This window comes from Mchenga conophoros, linkage group LG16 (assembly GCF_057382185.1).
Source record: "Mchenga conophoros isolate Kocher_MC1m ecotype Shallow Benthic linkage group LG16, M_conophoros_male_GT1.1, whole genome shotgun sequence".
NCBI lineage: Eukaryota > Metazoa > Chordata > Actinopteri > Cichliformes > Cichlidae > Mchenga > Mchenga conophoros.
Genome location: NC_140541.1, coordinates 26108353 through 26128363, shown reverse-complemented (window position 1 = coordinate 26128363; position 20011 = coordinate 26108353). Strand labels below are relative to the sequence as shown.

At 38.6% G+C, this 20011-nt stretch overlaps 1 protein-coding gene across 4 annotated transcripts; it reads left to right on the top strand.

The window, feature by feature from the left end:
• Positions 1-156: 156 nt before the first annotated feature.
• Positions 157-20011, top strand: LOC146556936 (uncharacterized). Of its 4 annotated transcripts, none has more exons than XM_085248576.1 (14): positions 157-441; positions 5958-6064; positions 6185-6368; positions 6854-6954; positions 7101-7227; positions 9124-9174; positions 9550-9603; positions 10113-10169; positions 11084-11119; positions 11973-12002; positions 12387-12404; positions 15093-15209; positions 16650-16706; positions 16836-20011. In XM_085248576.1, exons 1-14 carry the CDS (start codon positions 378-380, stop codon positions 16862-16864), a joined length of 1032 nt encoding a protein of 343 aa, XP_085104702.1. In that variant the 5' UTR covers positions 157-377; the 3' UTR covers positions 16865-20011. The 4 variants fall into 4 exon arrangements, with proteins under 4 accessions (XP_085104702.1, XP_085104701.1, XP_085104703.1 ...); XM_085248575.1 differs by having other exon boundaries at positions 158-441; positions 16647-16706; XM_085248577.1 differs by lacking the exon at positions 10113-10169 and having other exon boundaries at positions 158-441; positions 16647-16706.

Here is a 20011-nt window from a genome sequence, read left to right as displayed (position 1 = left end):
AAATGTTCGCAATACTTAACAGAGAGATACAGACAAAAAGCCCACTAATTAGCGCGGAAAGTCATGTGAATGCCAGCACAGCAACGTACCTAGCAGTCAGTCCGCCTCCCTTCATTTGAGAGAAGAGACCGCCTACCAATAAAAACCGAACCTTCTCTCCCAATCCAGACAAAGGGGACGACGGATCCGCGGCGGCGCGCACTGAGCCTGAGCATCTCAGCACCTTGGATTGATCCGACGCGCAAGAACGCACCGGCACACACGCGAGCACGCCCTCCAGATCTACCTGAAACCTCCACGCCAGTTAATTGTCATTGTTGAAGGGCGAGAAAAGGGAGATTGAACCCCGATTTTATTCGCAGCCTCGCCGTGTTCCCATGATGTCATACCTGTGGATTCTGCTATTAGGAAGCCTGCTGGCTACGCACGCCAAGGCACAAGGTAATAATTTGTTTCCAGTTAATTCAGCGCATTCTTCAGCAGAGCATTTCATGTGTTAGTGTGCATGGTGGCTTCTATCTATCTTTTTATCTGTGCATCTATCTGTCTATCTATTTATCCATCTATGTCTGTCTCTCCCCCCGTCTGTCTGTCTGTATGTCTGACTAACTGACTGTGCTGGTCATTATCTCACTGCCTCCATTTCTCCCCCCACCTTTACTCCCCTCTGGCTCTCACCTGTCTTTCTCCTTTTCTGTCTTTTTCTCTCCTCTTGCCTTTGCTTGTGTGAGCACAATTACCACTGTGCCTTTTGCCCGAATCCCTGTCATGTTTCAATTCAATTAACCTTTAGCTGATTAAAAAAAAATCTATGTTATTATTGTTATTATCAGTTCTGGCTAAGCGAATGAAAAGCCCTCCATCTTTATTACTATATTGGGGTTCCAGCTTTGTTTCCCAGACATCATCATTAAAAAAAGGTGTGTCTTGTCATGTGGCCATTTCTTTTTGGACTGGAGTTTGGGTCCATAGGGGTGTGGTGGTTCCATTGTTGTTACATAAATAATTATAATTGATTCCCGTTTCCCTGTTTCTGTTTCAATGTGTTATTGAGCCACATCTATTCTTTTCCTCTGCATCTCTCGTTCTTCGTGTTTTCTCTCTCCTCTTCCTTTCCCTTCTCCTTCAGCTGGCCCATGGGCCTCTGCCCTTCCCTGCGGCACATGCAATGATTCCAGATTGTTTAAATGTGCAGTAAAACTCACAGGAATAGAAAGAAGCATTGAGAAAAACACATAAAGTGAGGAAAAACTAAAGAGAAAAGTGGACAGCTGTTGGCAAAAGATAAAGGAACAATGTAGCTGATTGAGAGGGAAAACAAGGATACACAAGCATGGAAAAAGTGAGACAAATTCGTTTTATTATCCTTATGCAAAAAAATTCAGTTGGACGTTGGTGCGCATGGATGCAATCTGGCAAAATCTCACTCTACCGGTTATCACCAGATAAACCATCAGAGAGGAACCACCTTCACACACACGCACACTCTCTCTCTCTCACCCACACACACACACACACACACACACACACACACACACACACACACACACACAAACAGACAGCGCTTTTTTCCCTTCTCTTTTCACACACATTGCCCATAATTGCAGAAGTTTAATGTGATTTTAAACTCAATAAATGTTGGACTACTCAATCACAGAAAATCTCAATGGGTGTGTTTGCTGACTTGCATATGTGTGCACACCAATTCTTAGTCACACCAAAAAAGATGGGGCGCTAGCTCAGCTGTATATGTGCACATCAGTTATAGTGCGATTTATAGAGTTGAATGATAGGGAGTGTCAGTAACTAGATCCAGCACCAGCTGTAGACAACACCCATCTACAGAACTAGTCTCAGCGCCTTACGCTTCCCGGGGGCCCTTGCATCTGTGTGCGTATGTGTAGGTGGGAGTGGGGTAGAAGTTTAATGTACAGAACATGTGGGAGTATGGGTGTGCTTTATTTATCGGTGTGCACAATTCAGCTAGGGAACATGTGTTTGCCTTAGAAACAAATAAAAGAAAAAAGAGCTGTGATGTGAGCCAGGTGTGTGTGTGTGTGTGTGTGTGTGTGTGTGTGTGTGTGTGTGCAGACTTGTCTGTGTTTACACCTTCAACTGCTAGCACATAAATCATTCTTTCGGTGGATAAGGGAAACCCACACCCATGCACACAAACACTCCACACATGCATTATCTCTATGGGGGCATTGTTAAGACACATGATTGGGGTAAACACAGCACTTTCTATCCCATAGAAACACAACAGAACCATACCTGTGTCACCTGGCACACATGCACAAATGAGTTCATGTGTATTTTTACAAGGCAGGGCATGCACACGCATTATTACTCATTCAGCTACACACAGGAAATCGCACAAAATCTCATGGTAGGAACCAGAAAAGCTCGAGAGTAATGTTCTTTTTTACTTCATGGTGCTGGTAACGTGTTTCAGATTCCAATTTATGTAATGCACTGTCCTGTGTGTTACATAACTAAAACTCCATTAAAAACACCTTTACTCTTCTTCAGTTTCCAAAACAAACAAAAAGAGAACGTAATAGGAATTAAAACAAATTCAGCTTTTTATTGTCAGGCTTGCTAGGGCGTAATATAAAATGCCAAGATAAGGAGTTCCATCACTGGACATATCCACATACTAGTATAATTCCCAACTGTCCATGTTATTTATCTTTCTACGATAAGATAACATAAGATAACATAAGATAAGTTTATTAGTCATTTCTTTACAAGGGGCTTTTCACAGTATATAGATTGCTATCTTTGATGTGGCAAATGTTTATACTAGTCCCCTTTCCTGAAAACATTGAAACTAGTTAACATGCTGTAAACTACAGAAACATCATTATTTAACACAGTATATTAATTGTTCATAAGAACCACACCTCTTTGTGGCATTCTTTGCAATCACATATATTTAAGTGGAATTTCCTTTTAATTAAAGTTCTTACCTTATTTCCCAAGAACCACTTTTCCTGGTTCCTTGTCATGACAGTTCTGTCTCTCTCTTTTTTTTTTTAAAGCATGTTGATTTATGCCAGAGTGCCACCATGACAAAGCTGATGCCCATATCAGTTTGCTATCCTAAGTGCTATATTACAATTTCATCTTGGTTGAATTATATAGGCGAGGTACAGCATACTTCAGGATGAACTCTTACATTTTGGCATAGATCCAGAAGGCTGTTATCAATCACTCTTCTTTCTAGATACATGTCATATAAAAAAGTAGTAAAGCAAACTGCCGGTTATGTAACACGGAAAGGTGAAGATGGACTCGAAATGAGCTGTGTGGAAAGATGCTTATAAAATTTCTCTCACGGAGCTAGAAGTTGCCAGGAGTTATAGGCAGAAATATGTCTTTTCCAAGAGTCGTCCTTTTCAGGAGAGCAGCTAGAAATAATCAATTAACTGCCTGCTCATTGCCAGTATATTATTTGATATAAATGTAGTTGGCAGTTGAATGATTAAGTAATAATTCACTTATATCTAAAATGTTGAATACTTGCCATTTGTAGCTGCACAGATATTCAAAACAAGACATTTGATCATGTCACTCGGGCTGTATGAAATTATATCAGGCATTTCCCACATCTGCTTTCATTCTACCCAATTAAATTAGTCAGTATTTGAAAAAAATCAATCAGCAGTCTAATCAATAATAATAATAAAATTAATAGTGGCGGCATTCATTTCCAGCGACGGCATAAACCCAACAAGACAAGTTCTCTTTATTACACTTTAATTTTTGTTAATTAATGAGCTTCTAGGTGCTGTTAGAGAGATTTTTCCGCCAGTCTAATTGATAGTAAGATACGTTCCCACATGGGTGAACTGGTTTAACTTAGGAACTTCTTTCTCAGGGAATATTTTTGCAGTTTAGCACAGTTGTTTTGCGCCACACAATAGCGTGCGGCCATGTCAGAGACACAGATGACTCATCAGCCTCAAGGGAAAGTAGCGACAATGAAAGAGAGAGAGAGTCAAGACTTGGTGAAATGGAAGGGGCGATAGGGAAGGCAAGGAGTGAGAGCGCTTGGGATGTGCAACAGTTGGCTTCACTGCTGTGCTAACACAAAACAGGGCTCCCCTTACTCAGAGAGGGTGAATGGGAACATGTGTGCACATGAACTTCACACGTGTGTGAACATGTAGCTGTTTGTATGATAGGGGACAGGAGGGGAGGAGGGAACATTACATGAGTTTGTATGTATGCATGTAAGTGTTGCTGGACTGGGCAATGCTTATGGGAGAGGTAGTTAAACGAGGAAGTGGCAAACTAATAGATGGGAACAGAATGTTCTATGAAGAAGGAGTTTGCATAGAGGGGTAGCCTCTACACACTCATAAACACAAACACACATGCACAAGAACTGGGGGAATTATATTTTATCCTCATGTCTCATGCACACTGCGTTCTCACACAAATAGAGACTCATTATTAGAGTTAATGGTTTGAGAGATTATTAATAAGATTGTGGCAGAAGGTTACTGACAGCTGTCTAAGGAACAGTTTGATGAATGTAGTGTTTTTTCTGTGCCTCACCATAGGTGTTCTGGTGAGACTCATCAACTTCAATCTTAACTGTGTTCCACCCCATTAGCCTGAAGTGGCATGCTACAGCACATCTTTGCTGAAGACAGTAATTTCCAAAGAACTGATTAAGATAGTGAAATTGATACATACCACACATATCCATGCGCACAATGTATGGAAACTGATTAATGTTTGTTAAACTGGTGCAGTGATATTCAGTGGAACAAAGAGATTTTTTTCTATGATGGTTTCAGGAGCCATGCAGTGGTGCATGAGAGTTTGCATGTCAAATATTCATGCTGCAGTGTGTGTGTGCACTTGCTTTTGTTTGTGTGTGTGATTTTTTTTTCCTGCAATATGAATGTATATTTGTGTGGATGAATGGATTCAGGGTGTAGCCAGTACTTGTTACCACTAAAAGATTTTCACCCCGATGGAAATACTTTAGATGTGTTGCTGCTCTCCCATTGTGATACAATCTCACTTGGCAAGCCCCGTGATTCTTTATTGAAAATCCACCCTGCAATGAATAGCTCTTAAAAAAGTGGTAGAGGTATTTGATTACATTTTTTTAATCAGTCCTGCCTTAATATTGGGTGTTTTGTGAAAGAAGATCTGCTCAGATAAACCAGCATCAGGGTGCTGCTGACGTCAGCAAGCAAAGAACAATCAAGCCAGAGCTCACTTTACTGCTTGAGCTTGTCACATGCGACGGGGGAATGTCACAGGCGTACACGCACACATTGCTTGTCACACACAGACTGACAAAGAGCACATCTCTGTCATTTTCTCATTAGCACAGAGTTGCAATGCCAGTGCTGAGGTTAAGACTGCATTTGATGTGGAAGCAGGTCACAAGTGATCGATGTGTATGTGAAGCAGGTTTTTTTCGTTTGTTTTTGGCTGGATCGGTAGCATCAGGCACCAATCAGGCCAGGGTGTGGTTCTAAGTTTATGTATGTGTCATCTTAAACACCACTCAGATGACTTTAATGACTTAGAGGAGCAACAGATGGAAGGCGATTAAGGCGTGCTGCTTTTTAATAATCAGCGGTTACACAAATCATGCCAAAATTTTAGTAGAAACTTTATTATCTATATTATTATATTAGAAACCAATGCGATATTCCTTGCATTGGTTTTCAAACAGAAAAGGTACAAAATAGGGAATTGTATCATCGGGAAGTTCTATGGGTTCAAAAGCATGGAAAAATATTCTTTGAGACACTGAGGTGGACTTTGAGTCGCCATGTCTGCCTTTTTTGTTTGATTGTTGTACAGGTTCTGCCAGCTGTGGCACCATGAATTGGCTTTTTCCCATCTGTTTCCAACTGATTGTCAGTATGTAATCCCACACTGTATTATTCTCTGACTTGCGTCTTTCACTTAACTTTGTGCAGATGATATAATCCCAACAGTAGAGCCATCTATTGAAACTCCCACATCTAAAGCAGATGTAGAGGTCATCGACCAGCATAACCTTGGGGAGGTGGTCACTGCAACTGAGGTGAGAAGTTGAGATATTTTGTTTGAACTGTTCAGTCCTGGGTCCCTGTCAGCCGTTTGAAAATCTCACCTAGTGTTACATAGACCGTTGCTTATTTAAATAAAATGTTGTGCCAAACAGGAAGTATTGCAGCCTGAGCCCACTGCTGACCCTGAGGCTGAATTAATCCAAGAAGCAAATGCTGCAGATGTAAGCACAGAGCCAGTGCCTACAGATGCTCCTGCAGGGGAGGAGGGTCAATCAGCGAGTCCTACGACTGGAGAAACAGAACCAGTTATTTCTGACGCGCCTACAACTACACAAGGTGATTAATAGAATTGCATATATGCACATTTAAAGCAATAATGAAACATGGTGCTTTTGTTTCTCTTTTTTTGTTAGATAAATAAACTGCTGTCAGTTTCCTCACTTTTTAATACTTGGCATTCATACTACACTGTTGTTTTTATTCTTTCTTTTTTTTTTTTACCTCTCTGCTGTAAAATGTTTCAGGTAGTTAATATCTCACAGCAAAGCTGCAGTTTATTAAAAATAAAAATCTTCATTCTTCATTGCAGCAAAAAGCAGGTTCAACTTTTGCACTATTACATCAAAAAAAATGATGTAACTTTGAAGGAATGGCTATTATAATGTAAAATGTTTCTTACATGTCTTTCTTGTATTGTTTTTAACTGTGCAGCAAAACAAGCCCTAAAAGCCCATGCCACAGAATGTGGTAATTGGGCTATAAAAGGAAAAATCAGTGAACTAATGCTTCGCTACTTCTGTTTCACTTCTATCCATGGCCAGCTGCTGATTCTGAGGATGACACTCCAGAAGCTACGCAAACAGCAGTTAATGAGGAGGCGCAACCCACCACAAATGCGAATACAACACCTGCTCAAGACGAGGTTAATACCATTTTTTAAAAAGTAAAACTTCTTATTCACACCTATTAAGGTTTGTATTTTACAGATGTCATTAATAGGTTGCTATGATAGTGAGTAAATGTGTCCTGTACTATGGGTTCATATGTGTTATAATATTTTTTTAATAGAGTGGACTTCATGACATCATAACAACAGTAGGTCTAGAAGCCAATGAGGAGGCACCAACTGATCCATCTGCTAATGAAGAGTCATCCACAGATGATTTCACAACCACAGATGAAACTGTCACTATAAGTAAGTAAAGATATTCAAGTACATATTTTGCACACTCTTGTACATGCATTCATGAATATGGAAAATGCACCTGAGTTTTGAAAATGAGTATGTGCTAAGACCACAGAGAAAAAGTTGTAAACAGAGCCAAGCACATGTATTCTGTAGATGAGGCCATCTCTTGAGTGTCTTTTATGATGGGATATTACACAAACTTCTTAGTAAAACGTCACCTGCTGTCCCTTGTTTCCAGTATAAGCATGTATTTTGTGTGACAGTAGAACTGCAAGTCATAACAAGTAGTATAAAGAGACCTTTATATGCCTCATATATACACAAATAATAGCATACAGACAATAAACATACCTGTATTTTCCCTTTGCAAATGCAGGTCGGTTATTATTTGGCATTATGACTCCTTCTTCTTTTGATCATATAACCTCTAAACAAGACCTAAAAACATTTTATTTTCCTTAAATTCAGTTATATGAAATACACAGAAGCTTGCAAGTTAAGCTGATGTTCAGAAATGTTCATTTACAGCATTTTAAATAATTACAGAAACGACAGATGAGGATCTGCATAGCTTGAAAATCATTTGAGCAGAAACATTTTTTAGAGCTTTCTTAAGATGATCAGTTGAATCTTGGGGTTTTCCCATAATCTCTGAATATACGGCAGCGCTGCCTGTCCCTGAGCAAAGACTTCAAATCAAACAGATCTGAAGAATGCCTTTCATTCTTGCAGTTTTGTTTTCTAGATTTTGGCCATAACTACATATTTTAAATTTGAGATTCGATCTCAACTGAGAGATTCTTTGATTCTGGGACTAATAAAATTACTCCTGACAGAACTTTTTCATTGTCACTCATTAAAAAATATGTACATGCTGTAATGCTTTTTTGAGGTGTAATGTACTCTATATTTTTTTCTGCAACTCCCTGTTTTCTGAACAAAATAATCCATCTGTGCCTTTCTATCAGGAAATACAATTCCCTTAGGAAGGTTCTAAGGTGGGATTTTGGCTTGGCTGATTTTATCTTCCAAATTATGAATGTCATGAGCCTGCCAAATGACCCGAGTAAAGGTTTATGAAAATAGAAGTGTCTCCCTTAATTTATTTCTATTTATCTTATAACACCCTCTTTCTCAAACTGGAGTTTGTGCTCTTTCATACTAAATGTTATGCTGACCTCATGTCAGTATGTCCTATTCTAAGGTTATGTTTGGCTTTACCTTTTTTTAGACAGAGACATTGTGCTTTAGCTTAGCTTGTCCCTAGAAGTGCAAGCACTGAGATGGGAAAGGAAGTTAGTAATTTGGACCAATTACCCTGGAAGAACTATTCAGACAAGAAGAAAAGATGTGGGGGTCAGAATGAGAGTAATGTAGGTTTGCTATTTAACATCCATCCTATCAATAAATTATGTTGGTATTTTAATTGCATTTGTTTTCATGATGTTATTAACAGAAAGAATAGGTCCCTAGAAAATAGGTCACTGAGGTTTCTATCAGTGATAAATTAATGCGGTGATCACACCCCACCCTGCCCTGGCCAGCCTAACACTATACACTGAGTCCCACATGTTATTTAAGTCAATTGGGTTTTCCCCAATAAATATATAGTAGGGTAAGGTTTTGTTCGTGACAGACAATATCCCTTAATCTAAGTCAACATTGGTTCACAAGATCACAGTTACACCCTTGGAGCTGGCTGTGTTTCAGTATTTCAGTACTGAGAAAACCTCTGCAGGGCATTCACGAGGGTCATGAGGGACTGAGAACAGAGTGTTACAGTGTGTTACATGTGTTTCAATATGTTTTGGCATTATCTAGATAAAATTCCTGTACAGTGATTGATTTTGTGTTTCTGTTTATGTATGTATGTATTTATTTATTTGTTTGTTTATTTACCAGATCCAGGGTTTAACATTGAGAAGACGTCAATTGCAGAGCAGGAAACACATGGTCAGTAATTGCTCATAATAATTGCTGTTGAGTTTATTGTTGCTATTGATAAAAAAAAATGGAGATGCACAGAAGTACCTGTCCAATACAGCACGAACAGATACTGATGGAGATTTAGCCTAAAGTGTAGTTTTGACTGAAAACTTCAAATCAGTACAATCTATGCGCAAAGAGAGTAGCATTGTTTACCACAGTGACTGTAGATTTTAAGGATCAGCTGTTATGGCCCCATCGACATGGAGGGCTACATGCTTTTTATTTCAGTGTTTTCACAAACACATTGGCAAGATTGATTGACTGACAAACAGGCTTATTGATTGATTGATTGATTCATTCATTCATTCATTTATTTATTCATTGTTTTACTGTATACAGTGTTAAACCAGGAAACTCCCGTGAAGAGCAGGATGGGACCACGGCAGAATTCAGGTAATAATAATAATAATAATAATAATGGATTGGATTTATATAGCGCTTTTCAAGGCACCCAAAGCGCTTTACAATGCTACTATTCATTCACTCTCACATTCACACACTGGTGGAAGCAGCTACGGTTGTAGCCACAGCTGCCCTGGGGCTGACTGACGGAAGCGAGGCTGCCATATTGCGCCATCGGCCCCTCTGCCCAACACCCGGGGATCGAACCGGCGACCTTCCGGTTACAGATGCGCTTCCCATCTGTAACCGGAAGTTGGGAAGTTATTGCTCATAATAATTTCAATTCAGTTTAGTGTCGTAACCAATAACCATCTCTTAGGGATCAACTGTCATGGCCCCATCGACATGGAGGGCTACATGCTTTTTGCTTCAATGTTTTTAAAAACACATTGGCAAGATTGATTGACTAACAGGCTTATTGATTGTCTAATTTATTGATTGATTGATTGATTAATTCATTCATTTATTCATCCATTTATTGACTATTTTACTATATACAGGGTTAAACCAGGAAAGTCCCGTGGAGAAGAGGGTGGTAGCACACCAGGAGTTAGGTGGTTAGTAATTGCTCATAACAATTAAAATTCAGTTTATTCTTGTAACCAATAACCGAAAATGTCCAGAATAAATAAAGATATGAAACAACACAACCAGTGCAATGAGATTAGCCCTGTTTACGACAGCGACTAGATCTTAGGGATCAACTATGAATAGTTGTATTTGTATATCCAGTTGAGGCTTTTGCCTTAGCTGCCATCATCTAATTATCTATTATTTTTAAGTGGTGAAATTAGAGTCTTAAAGCCATTAAGATGTAAAATATTACAGGGGAAATTAGTGACAAGACTGTTGTCATCTTCATAAAGGTTTAAAAAAAAATAACAAAGTTATTCCTCTACCAAATATTTTTTAGCACTTGATCACTTGAAAACTGCATCACAGACTGGGGTTTGAGATGGTCCTCTGGTAGCTCTAGAGCCTGGTACAACAGGGCTAATGCACCACATTCACAGTAGGTCTTGAGCAAGGGTTAAATTGGGATTTGAAACTTCTTAGAGTACTTATTATTTGTGAATAGTGGTCAATATTTTAGCGGGTGTTTAGCCTACTGTATAGTACATCTACCACTGAATGTATTCATATTAACACTAATGCATTTCAGTGCAAAATTAGTTCATACTGTTAGCACCTGTACAACATAACCAGCAAGAAGTGTATAAACTATGCATGATATTGTTTAAGACAAACCAAATGCTAATCGTTACTGTGTAGTTAAATGTGACTGAGCTCAAGACGCTGGCAGCTCCCATTTAAATCCAATGAAAGGGGGACAGAAACACCATGTTATAGTGTGTTAGATTTGTGATATGTATTCATAAACATCTGATAAGAAATTCCCATTCCGAGAATAATTTTGCATTTCTTTATTGATCCACGGTATTTGTTAATTTTATTTCATTTATTTTTTTAGCACCTCTGTCAAACGACGAAAATAAAAGCGAAGATGGTTGGTATTCATTCATAACTATTATGGTTGAATTTATTGTTGTATCCAAACTAAAAATGTCCTGTGTATGTACAAAGTTAGCATTGCAATCAGGGGCTAGTAAGGTGTAGTTTGGTTTTCATAAAACATTCTTCTCATTCCTCTTGTCTCTCTATTGGAAGAAGGCTGTCGGTTCAGTGCCTTGCTCCCATGACAAGGTGCTGAACTGACTTGTTTTACAAAAGCTTAATCACTAACCTTGCGGCAATATGACAGAAATGTGGGAACAGCAGATTTTCCTGAAGCAGCTTCTCAGTTCCCTCCTGAAATGTGAAAACTCAAAAGTAGTATAATCATTTATATACTTGCGAAGGGTGAAAGACTCCTCTTTAGTACTCTGTTATTAGCAGCTTCTTCAAGTCGAAGCAAGTAAAGGGCAAGGATGATGTCACAGACATATACAGACAGGCAGCGCAGAAGGAGATAACAGGGTTGTTTGAGTGTGGATAAAATCAAAGATCAGGTTGTGAAAGAGCTGGAGAAAGTGTTTGTCTCTCTCTCGCTCTCTCTCTGTGAGATATTTTATCGCTCTGATGCTATAAAAGTATCTTTGCCATCTTTGTAACTGTACATAAGGGATGTTTCATACAATCTTGTGTATGCATGAGCGTGTGTGTGTGTTTGTACAGTCTAGTTAGGACAGAAACTTTAGAACTCTTAATGCCCCTGAGGTTACAAGTCACTGTAAAGAGAATAATCTCACCTTTCTTCTTTTTTTCCACTTTGTCATTTCAGCAACAATGCTTTACATGCATCATTAGAGCATTTAAATAATACCTTCTCTCTCCTTTCTTGTCTTTCTGTCTCTCTTTAGTGCCTGCTTTGGGTGCCTCAGGGAGTGATGGTAAGGATTTAATTTTTTCTGTTTGTCTTTGAGATCAAAAATACGCATGATAGCAAAATATTACAGTGCAAATCCTAGTCAAATACCGTACATAGGATCGTAGCCGCAGCAGCACAAATAGGCCCAATGTGGTTCTGAAACAGACAGGATATTACTGGCATGCCTTTGTCAATGCAAACAGGATACAAGAGTCACAGAGAAATGCCTCTCTCTCGTGTTTGAAGCAGGTCTTTAGGGGTGTGTCACATCGAATTTTATTGGAAATAACAGTAGAATTAAATGTTCATATCAAAGCAGATGAAAGGATACAAACAGTTTACCATGAACAACTGAATGTGATGTTGTTGTGTTGCTAACTTTTTGTGTGTTCTCTCTTCTTTACAGCAGATCAACAGCCCCAAAGTGAGTTCTCTCCTCTGTTTTCCTATTTTAAAGTAACAATCCACGTGTGCCACAAACCTACATGTAACTTAGTTGGCTAAGACTCTCAACCTTTCACCATAATCTCTTTCCATATTCACTGATCAAAAATCTATTCAGTTCCCAACCTGCACACATACACATGAGCATTACTCATTTGTAGCATTGCTAAATATTCACTGACTTCTGGGGCTCACAGCGTCCTGAGCACCACTTCTGAAGTCTGTGTGCACAAGACACAGACTTCAGAAGTGAATCGCTGCTGGGCCAACTATGACTTCACTGTGATGATTATTACCAGAATGTTTTGGTAGCAAATAATTCAAGCCCCACAGCAACACCCTAATTACAACCCCATTATTGATCGGGTCATCTCAGTCACTTTTAATTATAGTCTGTTTACATTGTCTTTCTAACACTACAGTTAAATTTTGGAGTTTTGCCTCTATGCATTGCTCAGTGGATTTTAAATTAAAGAGTCAGACTTTTAATTTTGAATTAGAAACATTTTTATACATAGGTCCTATTTTTAGAGGCTCACAAAGACTGTTTTTATTACTTGGGCGATAATCCTTTGAAGTTAGTGACTGCCTAAAGCCCCGAATCCATGGACATCACCAAATGTCAGATTACTTGAGATGCTGTGCTTGGTCTTTACTGAAGCTACTCTCAGTTGCTGCTTTTTTGTGGGTATTTCTGCATTTAGTTCTGTCTTCAGTAACTGAAAATCATGCTCTACTGGGTTGATATCAGGTGACTGACTTGGCCCTATCGAATTTCTTGCCTTGAGAAACTCTTGGGTAGCTTTGCAGTATGCTTTGTGTTTTTATCTATTTGCACTGTGACGGGCTATCTCATCAGTCACATCATCAGTAAATACCAGTGGATCCGTTCCCCTTGGTAGCCATATATGCCTTTGGATCATGAGCTGTTTCTCTTTTACTCCATGCTTTCATAGTACTAGTTCAGCTTTATTTAATCTGTTCCATGTTTGTCAGAACTCTGCAGGCAGTTTTAGATGTTTTCCAGCAAAGCTAATCTGGCATTCTTGTTCTTGAGAATAACCAGGGCTTCACACCTTGTTGTAAATGCTGTGTTCGTGAAGGCATTTCTTGATTGTAGACCTTGAGAAAGGCGCACCTACTTCCTTGAGAGTGTTCTTGACTTGGCTAGATGTTGTAAAGTGTTTTCATTAACCAAGTATAGTGGCTTCGATTGACTGTAACAGGTTGTAATTCCGAAACAGTTAATGCTTTGAAGTCAGCATTTCAATCGCATATTGATTGTTCAATTTAGAATCCATTGTAGTGGTAAAGGGAGGTAAAACTTTAATTATTATGTGTAGTCAAGTAGCTTTGGTAGGTTTGATGGTTAAACCTTCCTTTCAAGTTTAAAAAACATCTAAGAATAATTTTATAAAAGAAGCAAAAGCTGTAGAATCTACCAAATGGATTCAAGGTTTAACTCACAAGTGCCCAAATGTTTAATTACAGGAGCGACTCTAAAACATATTTCGATGATAGTCAGTGTCATTTAGTATTATTTCATGTCAATGCCTCTGTTCAAGAAACAGTTGTGTCCCAGCTGTATGTGATGCGTTTATGCGCATTCATGCTCATACACGTCAGTTTCCACCCACCTTTACTTCCTTTTTCTGACTCACTATACTCTCCGGTTTCATTCCACTTAATTTAACTGACTAATTCCCACTTTTTATTCGTCTCACTTTTCTGACTCATGCCACTCCCTTGCTTTTCTCGCCGTGAGCTCTGGATCTCCTGTCCTCTTTTATTCTTTTTTTTTTCCGAACTTGTCTTTTATGCCTCAACATCAATTTCACCCCTGTAGCGCTGAAAGTCTCGCTGTCGACTCAGGCCACAACAAGACAATAAAAGCCTCGCCTTTAAGTTGGAAACACAACAGCATGAAATCATGTGCCAGATATATGTAGTGTTAGTGTAGCGACCTATTACAATGAGTTTGATGGGGTTACTTAAACCTTTTTGTTTGTTAAAAACATTATTTAGATGCACAATTAATTACATTTACTCACAATTTAGCCAATTTAGTGATGTATGTGCCAGTACCTATACTTGGCTGTGTGCTGTCACACAGCATGAAAACTATTCATTTTGGTGTTGTCATAGTAACTGGGTTACAGGTGCAGACAGATTTCTGTGAATGCTCACTGTGAATGCTGTGGGAAGTTTAAATGACAGACGAATGAAAAGGAATCAGAAAATTCTGGAACGAGATGATGCAGCCTCGCTCTCTCGCTTACACACACACACACACACACACACACACACACACACACACACACACACACACACACACACACACACACACTGTTGCTTGCTCTTCATCTCTCCTTCCCTTCCCCCTGTCTGTCTCACACATACACACATAATTCACACATTATGTCATGTCAGTGAGCTTCTTTACTAAATTGATATTCATTCTTTCAACTGCAAAATGGCACCCAGTGCTGACACTCAGTGTTACAGTTACAGTTGTTATAGATGGATTTTCACAGATCACATTAATGCTCAGACCAATAGGTTTACAGTTCCAGTGGCATGTTCATAGGATACTGCTGAACTTGACTGCACATTCTCTGCTGTTATGACTTATCTTTATTTGTCTCTTTGTTTGTTTGTTGTGCTACAGAGGCCAGCTCAAGCTCTTTAGCAGCAATCCTTAGTGCGATTGTTGTGTCTGCAGTGGGAGCAATCGCTGGATACTTCACCTATCAACAGAAGAAGCTGTGCTTCAAAAATAGACAGGGTAATTATCTGATCCTTTTGTTGCTGGTGGAAAACTAATTAATAATAATAAATCAAAGGGAAAACTCAATTTATACAGTAGCTACCTTAACTGCTGTACGCAAGGTTTGGTATTTGACCAGACAAGAAATTCTTCTTGACCCTCATCAACAATGAATGAAGTGTATGCCAAAATTGTGTTTGTTGTTCAGTTTGGTGCCCACATTAGCAACAGAAGAACTGCTTATGTCCAAGCTCTTTGAAATGAATGCCAACCCCCATCAGAGCTTCAGATCTGTTAAGCTTTAATGACGCTACAAAAGAAAATTATTCATCTTTTATCTGAATCTCCGCTTTAAATCAAGTTTCATCCTAACTGTGTCCAGTGGGCAAGGTGTGTGTTTGTTACTTGTAGTCCTAAAAGCACGGGTTTTCAAGTTTACCAGTTCTTTTAAATTCAGCTTTTGGCTCCCTTTCATGAACTGTTGTCAGTGACATACGACTCACACCATCCTCGCATCCTGCATCCTATTACTGCCAGTTCAGCAAAGTTTTCATTTGCAGTCAACATGAGTAATAGGGCATCCACTTATAGCAGTGCAGGCCAGTAGTCAGATTCAAAGTAACTCTTATAATTTGAGCATTTAGAGTAATAGACAATATGTGTTTTTAATTTGATTAAACATATTTAGACATGCAGTTTTCCTCTGTAAAGAGCAGAGGTAGTAATTGCAGCTAGTTTCTGCTTCACTAACAATAATTTAAAAGACTTCACGAATAGGTATAAGTTTTCCTCTGTGACACAAAAAATAAGAAACTAATTTTCATGGTTTGGATAATATGCAATTACCCCAAGAAATCAAGATCCTTAGAAATTCACACTTCTGTACAGCTGGTGAAGCAGTTTCACACTGAAGGAAGATGAACGCTTTTCCTCATATTTGAGAGAAGGGACGCAATAACTTGATGCTAATTAGTAGAAACATTATTAAGCTAAATCATAGACTGTATACAAAGGATGGGCATATCCACCATGATGTCACAGATTCACAGATTGCGAATCTTAATTTTGAAACCTCAACTTTAATAGTATAGCTGTATAGCTGTATAGGAGTTCTGCATTTTGATCTTGATTAACTTGGGTCCAGTTCAGTTGTTTGAGTCAGCGAAAGTGAAGCCTAGCAGACAGGCGGTAATACAGTAGTGCTCACAAAGCTGTCCTTTTTCATGCAAACTATAAGCCTTGTGGGGATCTATGAGCATATATTCACTTTTAATTGTAGCCTTAAGGAATTGCAATTTTTTTGGGCAATTGCATGTTGGCTTCATTTTTTCTGCTCTGGAGGTTGTTGCTTAAATACTTGCGAAATTCAACTTGGCAGTACAACCTTGCAATTGAGCAACGAGTTCCCACGTTTGTTTTATTCGCTTTTCTCTGACTGTCAATCTTTGTGACTAGAAGCAGACCCTGAGGCTCCACACAAAGCTGATGCAGCAGAGGCTCGGTCAGATCCCCAGGGTATGACACACACACACACACACACACAACGAAAACGCAAAGAACACATTTTTGATATAAATATTCACATGTAATACTTTAAACGTGTTAACCATTAATCTATTTTTTTCCTCCTTTCTTTATTTACAGTTCTTAGCAACCTTCTGAACTCCTCCTAGACCTGAAACGATCACCTTACCGCCCGGGCCAACTACAGTCTAACAAAGTGGCAATCTCACTGTTCGGCTCTGTCCTCTGTAGAGCTAAATTACTGTGAGGCCCCAGAGTAGGGCTGCGTGTTTCAGTCTGAATTTCTATGTCTGTATGTTGCTCTACACGAGCTTGCGTGGATGTGTCTCAGTGTGCGTGTGAATAATATCCGTTCATTCTTGTGTGTGCATAAATGTGGAAAGAAGGAGCTAGAAAAAGATCATGTGATCTTTAGGGCTTTCATTATTGTTAAAAAAATGTATTAAAATAATTGGTCAAACACTCTACTTTAAACCAAATTATTATAATTTTTTTCAGAGTGGCCATTAAAGAGATTTAATCTCAATTTACGTATAACCATAAAATGGATTAATTATATACCAACCTTTTAATTTTATTTATATGGCTACTATTAATTCAATGTAAATACAAAACAGTAACTGAAATCGATGTTGTAGGTGTTTAACTTGTAATTGTTTCTTTGGAATTTTATACAATTTTGCCATTGTTGAACTGCCCGTATGATTTTAAATCATTTAGATAAGACATTTCTTTTTCAATTATCTATAGTACAGATGCAGGTTAACTGGATAACAGGGGGACACAGTAGCAAGCATTTTGTGGAGTCTGGTTAGGAGCTGTGGTAAAGGATTTAAAGACGAGTATTCTTGGGATGCGTGGTCAAATGTGTTTAGATGACCACCGATGTCACTGAATGTGTGTGCTTGTTTTCTGATAGGTGAAGGGGCTTGATTTAAAATCCTGTTAAGTGACCGTTTCTCCTCGGTCGGTTGAATACATTAAAAGATGACACAAATCAAATACAGCCTAAGATTCAAGTCATATTAATTTAGGAAATACCAAAAACAAGCCAACAAAAATATATTGTGTAAACTTACTAAAGTACGATGAAGTAAAGTCTAATCCAGTGTTGTTTCTGTAAATGGATGAATGGTCACCTGGTACACCTGACATGGACAAATTCAATGGAGGTCATGTAGTAATGTATTAGACTTTGTTCTGATGTAGTATGTGTGTAGTTGTGAAGCAGTCTTTTTTTTTTTCTCTATAGTGCCTTTCACTGACACAGCCTGGCTTGAGCAATCTACAGACACACAGAGAAGATATACAGGGTGACAAATTAAAGGATGGTTTATGCTGCAGGGAGATTTTTTTGTTGCTGTTTCAAATTTCAAATTTCTGAGCTATTCTAAATTTAAAACATTTCACTTTGATGCCTGAAGTCTCTTACAAGATGAAAATACACCCATCCAAATTGCCTGTTTAATTGCTTGGTAAGAATGAAAATAATGGGATCCATAAACTATGGACTTATCAGTCTGAGATCTCCCCCCAGGTCTCCAACAACGTTATCAAAATACATAATGAGGGAATATTTTTTCAGAAGAATATTGTTTTATTCCTCCAATAGTTCCAGAGACATGAACTGGCTTAACACTTTAAACACCCTTAATGCTGGGTCAACCTTTAACTTTTTACCCATCTGTTACTGAGAAGACAAGCAAACCAGTAGGAGGCTATAACAATGAAAGAGTGTTCTGTATTCATTCTTAATCTGTCATTTACGCAATTACATTTTTTAAAATTAAACTGCTCATGCATGTAAAATAATAACACAAACATAACAGCTGCTGTATGTGTGTCCACAGTCGGGCCGTTTACAGTCTTAGTTATTTTAGCTAATCTTGCAATCTAAACTCTTTCAACCACCTCCGCTGGTGGCAGATGTAAAACTCTTCTCATTGTGTGTCTCTTTATTTGAGCAAGCCAGCTGCTGTAACAGTGTATTTTTATTGTTCATGTATCCACATTACAAACGCCATTCACTTGTGATTTTTTTATAGGAATCCTTTACATTTAGCAGCCGTGCCTCGGAGCCGACAGATTGTCTTTAGTCAACTTGTTTGCTGTGCTATTTTGTTAATATTATTGTAAAATGCAAAGAATGCAGCGCTACGGCTTTTTTCCAAATGTAGCACACACACAAAAAAATCGTAACTTCTGAATGTCTTTTTTGTTGCCTTGAAGTTTTGTACTTGCCCTGCTCCCTTTAAACTTTGATATATGGCTATAGAGGCTGCATAGTGCTGCAGGTCATGTAATGTGTGTTACTTGTAAAGCACCATATAGCTGCAATACAGGACAGAGACTGTTGCTAACAGCCTAGCCTCAAGCTGAGAAATGTTAATAATCTGTGATCAATTCCACTCTACAAACTGTGGGTCAGACGCAGTGTCAGCGATCTGCCTTCTTAACCTGTAATCTGTGACAGACAAAAGCTGTTTTCTCTTGTAACACTGAACTACGTAGATAGTGTATCAGGAGTGACAATGCACAAAAAATACCCACTCAATAATAATAATACAAATAGGACTAGCCACCGATGCCTTCAAAATACAAATTTTTTCTTTAAATGCAGTACTGCCCTGCAGTGAACAAAAGCACTGAAATGTCCTGCGATGCTCTTTTAGATAACTTCCTGTAATGGAGACTCGTACAATAATCCAGAAAAATTCGATATGCGTTGCTTGCACTGAGGACATCATGGTCAACAATACATTTTGCCGAAACACTCTCGGTCAATAATTCAGTCTTATTTATATTATATCAATTCACAACTACAGTCACCTCATGGTGCTTGATCCCAGCAATACAAAGTATCAGAACACAGCATTCAAACCAGAATGTAAACCTTGAGTGTTGTAAACTCATTGGGTCCTGAAGTGCACTTGCCACATAACACTAGGGCATCAATCATGGCACTGACCAGTCCTGCCTTATTCCTTATATGCTCTTGAATATTCCTGATAGGAAAACAAACAATAATGTCATCATAAAAAAACGACACAGCGACACAAGCAGAGATTTTTTTTGTAATCTCAATGGGAGAAGCACGTTCCTATCCTGTATACATCTTGATTTACTACACATATATAGACAATTCATTTGTTCTTCTTCTGACTTCCTGTTTATTTAAATATTCTGTGTGGTTTTTGTGTAGGAACTGTCCTTTTTATTTTTGTCATCTGGCACTTGTGTTCTTCTGGAGTTGTGTAAATAATGTTTGAGGAATCAATTAAACAGTTTTTGTGGGA